Consider the following 7,612-nt stretch of genomic DNA (forward strand, 5'->3'; position numbering starts at 1 on the left):
CTACAACCTCCACCTCCTGGGTTCAAGCAATTCTCATGCCTCAGCCTCCCGAGTAGCTGGGATTACAGGCGCCCGCCACCATGCCTGTCTAATTTTTGTATTTTTATTTTATTTTTGAGACAGAGTCTCACTCTGTCGCCCAGGCTGGAGTGCAGTGGCGTGATCTCAGCTCACTGCAACCTTCGCTACCCAGATTCAAGCAATTCTCCTGCCTCAGCCTCCCAAGTAGCTGTGATTATAGGCATACACCACTATACCCAGATAATTTTTCTATTTTTTTAGTAGAGACAGGGTTTCACCACGTTGGCCAGGTTGGTCTTGAACTCCTGACCTCAGGTGATCCATCAGCTTCGGCCTCCCAAAGTGCTAGGATTACAGGCGTGAGCCACTGCTCCTGGCCTTTATTTTATTTTATTTTATTTATTTTTTGAGACGGAGTCTCACTCTGTCACCCAGGCTGGGGTGCAGTGGCGTGATCTCAGTTCACTGCAACTTCCACCTCCTGGGTTCAAGTGATTCTCCTGCCTCAGCTTCCCAAGCAGCTGGGATTAGAGGCGCCTGCCACCACACCCGGCTACTTTTTTTTGTTTGTCTGTTTGTTTGTTTTTTTAGTAGAAATGGGTTTTCACCATGTTGGCCAGGCTGGTCTTGAACTCCTGACCTCAAGGAATCTGCTCGCCTCGGCCTCCCAAAAAGTGCTGGGATTGCAGGTATATAAGCCACCCCGCTCTGCCTCTTCCAGAGCTTTTTAAGACCTTCCTTCCTGCCTTCACTTGCCAAGGGCAGAGGGGGAAGGGGAACTATGGGGTTTTTATTTGAAGGGGGAGTTACCATGCATGGAGGCTGTGCTGGCATCTGGTATGACCCAGCAGAGCTCTGAATCCCAGGCCAGATGGGACACAGCCCTGCTGTGTCCCTCCCCACTCTGCGGGCCTATCTAGCCTTATTCACTTATATCTTTTTTAGAGATAGAGTCTTGCTTTATTGCCCAGGCTGGAGTGCAGTGGTGCAATCATAGCTCACTGCAGCCTGTAACTCCCAGGTTCAAGCGATCCTCCCACCTTAGCCTCCCGAGTAGCTGGGACTACAGGTACATGCCACCACACCCGGATAATGTTTTTCTACCTTTTTTTGTAGAGACTGAGTCTTACTATGTTGCCCAGGCTGGTCTTGAACTCCTAGCCTCAAGTGATCCTCCCACCTTGGCCTCCTGAGTAGCTGGGACCACAGGCATGAGCCACCATGTCCAGCTCTATCCAGCCTTTAAAGAAGCAGTTTTTACTACAGATAGGGAAACTGTGGCCCAGAGAAAGAAACTACTTGTCTGAGGTCACCCAGCTGGACACCAATGCTCTCCCTCTAAGCAGGCAGTCCCTGTATCATCTTGGCCCCCAGGGCCCTCACCATCAGAGCATGTGTTCCATCTAGGTCATCAAATTTCAGTAAATCATCGAAGTCAAACAGCTGTGGTGGCTGGAACTCCTCGTCCTCATCTTCATCCTCTGTGGATGCAGAGCCCAGAGCTGATGAGTTTCCTCTCCCTGACCCATAGCCCATAAGGCCTCAACCCTGGGACAGTGGGAACCAAAGGAAAGGGACTCAGGAGTGACAGCTGTGGAAAGGGAAGGAACCACTCACCATCCTCAGTGGTGTCACTGTCACCCATCGCTGAGCTATCCAGATCCTTCTGGGGTGGCAGCAGGGTGGGGCCTGAGCGATGGACCATCTTCTTCTCCACCCAGCCCCTCCGGCGCAAGAGACACCGGATCACCGGGTAGCAGCCTTGGATTGTAAAGATCTTCTTCTGCTGCAAGGTGAGAGAAGGATACTTCTTCAGTAAGCATTGCGTAAGTGCCAGACATAGGGGATACAAAGGTGAACCAGACAGTTATGGAGTCTGCCATCAGGAAATTTCTATATTCCAGTAGGAGAAATAATCAGCTATAAATAAGTAGAGAAATAAATATGCATGGTAATAATGATAATAGCAATGGCTAATATTTATTGAGGACCTACTACATGTTGAGCACTTACATGCATTACTAACTATACTATGCATTTTTATTTTGTTTTGTTTGAGACAGGGTCTCACTCTGTTGCCCAGGCTGGAGTGTAGTGGCACAATCTCGGCTCACTGCACCCTCTTCCTCCTGGGTTCAAGTGAGTCTTTTGCCTCAGCTTCCTTGAGTACCTGGGATTACAGGTGTACACCACCACGCCCAGATAATTTTTTTTTTTTTGAGATGGAGTCTTGCTCTGTCGCCCAGGCTGGAGTGGCACGATCTTGGCTCACTGCAACCTCCACCTCCCGGGTTCAAGTGATTCTCCTGCCTCAGCCTCCCCAGTAGCTGGGAGTACAGGCGTGTGCCACTGTGCCCAGCTAATTTTTGTATTTTTAGTAGAGACAGGGTTTTACTATATTGGCCACACTGGTCTTGAACTCCTGGCCTCAGGCCAAGGCCCGCCTTGGCCTCCCAAAGTGCTGAAATTACAGGCATCAGCCACTGCATCCGGTGCCCAAATAATTTTTATATTTTTTGGTAGAGACTGGGCTTCACTGTGTTGGCCAGGCTGGTCTCCAACTCCTGGCCTCAAGTGATCCTCCTGCCTTGGCCTCCCAAAATGCTGGGATTACAGGTATGAGCCAGCACGTCTGGCCAATACTATGCATTTTTATTAGATACTGTTATCTCCATTTTACTGGCTATGAAACAGAGGCATAGAGAAGTTAAGCAGGGTGCCTGAGGCCCCACAGTGGTTAAGTAAAAGAGCAGGGATTTACATCCTGGCAGTTTGGCTCCAGAAACTGTATACTTAATGGGATCCAGAGAAACTACTTAGAAATACATGATCAGGGAAGACTGAAAGGAAGCCACGAATGTACAGAGCTGGGAAATGGTGGTTCAGGCAGAGGGGAATGCATGTGCAAAGGCCTTGAGGCTGGAGAGAGGTCAGAAGGAACTGAAGGGAGACCAGAGTGAGTGGAACATGGAAAATGATGGGGAAACCCCAGAGGAGGTAGGCAGTAGCCAGACTGTGGAAGGCCCTGCAGGCCTTGGAACGGACTTGGATTTCATACTAAGAGTGTCATGAGCAAAAAAGGCTAACTGAGGGAATCTTTCTAAGCTTGGCTTGCTGCTGTATTACAAAAAGATGAGGGGACAGGATGGAGGTATACCAGCTAGGAGGTTGTCATGGTTTGCCTAGGAGAGAAATCACAATTACTAAAATGAAGGTGGTTACAACACAGACGGGAGAAGGTGCTAAAGTTGAGAATCATTTTGGAGGTGGAGATGACAAGTGGTTTTGCTGATGGGATTAGACCTGTGGGTGAAGAAACAGGAAGATGAGATTTCTGGCGTGAGAAACTGAGAGATGGGAAAGACCAGAGACTGGGGAGGACGACAGGTTTGGGCAGGAAGATCAAAGTCTGGTTTTGGACATGAATTTGAAATGCTTGTTAAGTTTTCTGGGTGTAGATGATAGGTAGGGGGCTGGATCTACGGGATGTGGAGTTCGAGGCTGGGCTGGAAGGGGCACAGAGAGGGTGCAGCACACTGACTGGACTCAGCCAAGGACATAGCCAAAGGAGACAGACCTGGGGAAGGGGCCAGGGGGCCACTAATGGCCGAGGAACCTTTAAAGGCCGCTGAAAAGCAGCAGCCAAAGAGGGAGAAAGGAAAACTAGGAGCGTGCAGTCAGACAGCCAAGGGGAAGGGCGTGTGGGGCAGCGGTGTCGAAGGATACAGGGTGCACAACCGAGATCAAGACCGAAAGGCACTGCTGGGTTTGGCTCCCTGGAACATACCAGGCACCTTGATTAGAGTCGGACATCGCAGGGAACCAGAGTGGAGGGAGCCCAGAAGTTTGGTGCTGAAGGGTAAATGGGGAGGTAGTTGAAGATGGGTGTGGTGGTTGAGGATTTTTGCTGTTGTTTTTTCTTTTGCTTTTGTTTTTTAAGGATATAAGAAAACAGCGCAGTGAGACAGGCTGAGCCGCTCCCAGGGCCCCTTCTAAGCGCCCCCGCCCCTCCTCTGACCTTGACAGCTCTCTCCACGTAGATTTTGGCGTTTCTGAGCCGGTTCATGTGAGACGCCTTGGAGGATCCTCGCGAGAGGACCGGGAAACCTGCAGAAAGATGCGGAGTAGGGGCGGGGTAGACTGACGCTGGGCCTAGGGTCTCGGCCTAGGATCTTTTCTGGCCTCCGATAGCCACGCTTCTTTTCTTCCTCCTGCCTTCATCCGGATGCCCACCCTCGGCCGCTCTTCTCCCTACCCCCATTCCCTCCACCCCAGCGTCTTGTAGTCCTCGCAGCCGCCGTAGGCCAGAGCGAGCGGGCCGCACGGGCCTCACCATCCTGCGGAGAGGGGTCATCCAGGATCGGGGTGTGCGGGGGGCCGAGGGGGTGGCTATCCGCGGCGCCCAGGGCGTGGGTGCCTGGGACCAGCGTCTTGAAGGCGCCGCTGAGGCGGCGCGCAGGGGCGGGGCTGCCCGCCTTGTATCTGCCGCCTGCGTGACCCTCCTCGGGCTGGGCGGAGGCAGGGCCGGGCCATGGCAGCCTCCTGGGTGGATGGAACTCGGAGCGGCGCGCCGAGGGGAAACTGGTGCGTGGCTCGAGCGGCTGCGGCTTCCGCAGCCAGTTGCACACCACGCCGCCATCCTGGCAGTACCAGGAGGCCGAGCCCCGGCGCCCGAGCCCCAGCTCCCCCGCGCTCAGGAGCAGCGGCGCGTCGGGGCCCTGCATGCGCCCTTCGCCGCGCTCGCCCTCCTAGCGCCCCTGATCCCGCGCCCCTCCGCGTCGCCGCCTCCTCTCCCGGGAAGGTCCTGCCTAGGCTCGAGCCGTGTCCTCCGTTCCAAGCCCCGCCCCGTTTGCTATTGCCTTGGAAACCATTCCCTGGGCACCATCAGACCGCTCGGGGCTGGTTGGGGGCTGCGATGGGCCCCGGGACAGTCGAGCGAGGGCTTCCTTAGGACCGGGGGCCTCACCCAGACCCTTGATGAGCAGGGCACTGAAGGCGGAAGAGAGCACTGAGCCCGTTAGTGTTGCGGTTCCTTATCCAGTACTTCCTGGTGCCACCGGCCCTAGGGTTTGAGTGATTCCACGGTATTTATAGGCGCTAACAAATGGCCCCTGACCTCATGGAGCTTACTAAAGCCCAGTGTGAGGGGAAAAAAAAGCAAGTAACAAAGGAAGAGAATAGTTACAGGTATAATAAGGGCAATGAACAAGCAGAGGTGAAACCAGGAAGGGGGCGCATTTTAGAAGTGGCGGTAGAGGATGTCCTCTCTGAAGAGGTGACGCATTCAAGCTGAAGGTGTAAATGCAAGGAGTCAAGAGTCACCAGGGAAAGGGGAGGAACAGCACTTCAGGGAAGGGACAGTCCCAGCAACAGCCCTGAGAAGGGTAAGAACCTTTGTGTGAACTACAAGACAGCCAGGATGGCTGGAACCTGGTGAGGCCAGATCAGACCTGCTGGGCCTGGCAGATGGGCCTAGGGTAAGGTCCTTAGCGAGGGCAGCATATGGGGGTAACAAGAAGGTGCAGAGCACACCCTCCCCAGGAACTGGAAACGGAAAAACATAATCATTTGAGTCAACTGCAAAAGAAATATAACAGAACAGTTATGTCTGGCCCCCAGGCTAAGACTGTAAGCAACCTTTTTGGAAGCACTGGCAAAATATTATCCTCAAAAGTCACAGGGGAGATAAGGCTCCAAGATGTTAAACAATTTGCCTCAAATCACAGAGCAGAGGCAGCACTGGAACCCAGGTCTGACTCCAAAGCCTGTCTCTTAAACACTTGTTATCACTCAGAAGGTTGCCTGTTAGTCACAGAAGGACCACACAGGGGCAGTTTGAGGCAAACTCTAGCAGTGCCCCCACAGGCACAGTCGAAGAGAGTACCCTGGTAAGAGCCCAGCTTTGTTAGTCACTGGGTAGATGTGCTCTTAGAGTGAAGGTGGATCCCCCACCTTCCTGTCCAGCTGACCCCAATCCCCCTTTAGCTGATGGCTGGACTTCCCGAAAAGCATGCCCCCGCTAGGAGAGGTGATTTAGGGAATTTGGACCCTGGGAGAGAGATACATGACAAATGAGGTTCGTGGCTGGCTCACCCAGGCAATGCTGTCCTGTGAGGGTTGTTGAGTGACCAGCTGCTATACCCTATTAGTCACCCAGTTTCACTGTGAGCACCTTTAGCAAAGTTAGAACATAGCCATGTGCCCTGGAGGAGGGAACACCTAATTCAGAGGGGTGGCGAGGTAGGTCACAGAGGTAATGTCATAAAGGGGATGATAGCACTTTGGGAGGCTGAGGCGGGGGGATCACCCAAGACAGCCCAGGCAACATAGCGAGACCTAAAAAAAACCAAAAACAAAAACCAAAAAAATTAGCTGGGCGTGGTGGCACAGGCCTGTGGTTCCAGCTACTCAGGAAGCTGAGGTGGGAGAATGACTTGAGCCTGGGGAAGCTGAGGCTGCAGTGAGCCATGCTTGCGCCACTGCACTCCAGCCTGGGTGACAAAGCGAGACCCTGTCTCAAAAATGAAAAAAAAAAGGGTGGGGGGAGGGTGGGCAATAGCTGTTCAAGTTGCCCTCACCCCCTCCTCCCTTTAACATCACCTTGTCCACCCCATCAAAAGAAACCCCTCTGGCCATCTGGAGGAATCCCTTTTGAAAGCTCAGCTCAAAGGTTAACCCTTCTTGAAGCTTACCCTGACACCCTCTCCTGTATTTACCCCTTGGCCCCCAGACTTCCAATATTAAATATGAAACACTTCAGTGAAACTTTTACACACCTAGCCCTTTTCCTGGACCTCCAAGTCTCAAGGCAAGGATAACATCATGAACACTGGAAATTATTCAACAGCCTAGCCACTGGGCTGGTGGAAAAAACAGTTGAGTCAGTACCTGTGTGGCAGGGACCGTGTCAGATTGTTTATATTCATCATCTCCACTTTATAGACTAAGAAACTGAGACACAAAATAGAAATAATTTGGCCAAATTTGGCAAGAAGAATCAGGACTCAAACACGAGGGTTTTTTGTTTTTTTACTTCAAGGTGTTACTAAGGTCTAGTACTATCCAATGGAACTTTCTGCAATGATGGGAATCTCTATGTATGTGTTGTATATGCTGTATGTCTATATATGCTGTTATATATGGTACAGTCACTGGTAGCTGTTAAGTTGCCAGTGGGACTGGGGAACTGGATTTTAAACTTTATTTAATTGTAATAATTAAAATTTAAATAGCCGCTTGTGGATGGTGATTACTGTTTTGGCACAGGCAAAAGTCTACTCTCTTGCTCACTGGCTAGATTTGGGGCAAGCTATTACATCTCATGTTTGGAACCTCAGTTTCCTTATCCATCAAATGGGAGCACTGTTTCTCTGAGGTTACTTTTTAGCCCAAGTAAGTTCATTATGTGAAAAGCACCAAAGCTCTGTATAGGCAGACAGAGCAGTTTTAGAAATTAATGGTGCCTGGACTGCAATGAACGGAGTCTCTGCGTTGGGACCCCTGGCAGGAATAATGGCAGGACCAATCATGAGACTGTACCCAGTGGGGAGCTCCAGGCACAATTACCAGCCATCTGGTCTCAGGGAAAAGA

General features: G+C 51.7%; 1 protein-coding gene across 46 annotated transcripts in view; it reads right to left on the reverse strand.

Annotated features, from left to right (window-relative positions):
- Positions 1 to 6,582, reverse strand: part of TTLL3 (tubulin tyrosine ligase like 3) — a 28,615-nt gene extending 22,033 nt beyond the window's left edge. For 40 of the 46 annotated variants that reach the window (XR_008653673.2, XR_010118548.1, XR_010118547.1 and 37 more), the window contains exons 1-4: positions 4,355 to 4,977; positions 4,040 to 4,128; positions 1,639 to 1,807; positions 1,405 to 1,502 (exon numbers count right to left, since the gene is read on the reverse strand). Coding sequence is in view for 42 of the 46 variants with exons in the window: in XM_055260500.2 (XP_055116475.1) it covers positions 1,405 to 1,502; positions 1,639 to 1,807; positions 4,040 to 4,128; positions 4,355 to 4,745 (747 nt within the window). In the remaining 4 variants the exon portion in view is untranslated. The other 6 variants (XM_063630366.1, XM_055260506.2, XM_063630375.1 and 3 more) reach the window with 5 other exon arrangements.
- Positions 6,583 to 7,612: the final 1,030 nt, after the last annotated feature.

Source organism: Symphalangus syndactylus, chromosome 21 (genome assembly GCF_028878055.3).
Source record: "Symphalangus syndactylus isolate Jambi chromosome 21, NHGRI_mSymSyn1-v2.1_pri, whole genome shotgun sequence".
Classification (NCBI taxonomy): Eukaryota; Metazoa; Chordata; class Mammalia; order Primates; family Hylobatidae; genus Symphalangus; species Symphalangus syndactylus.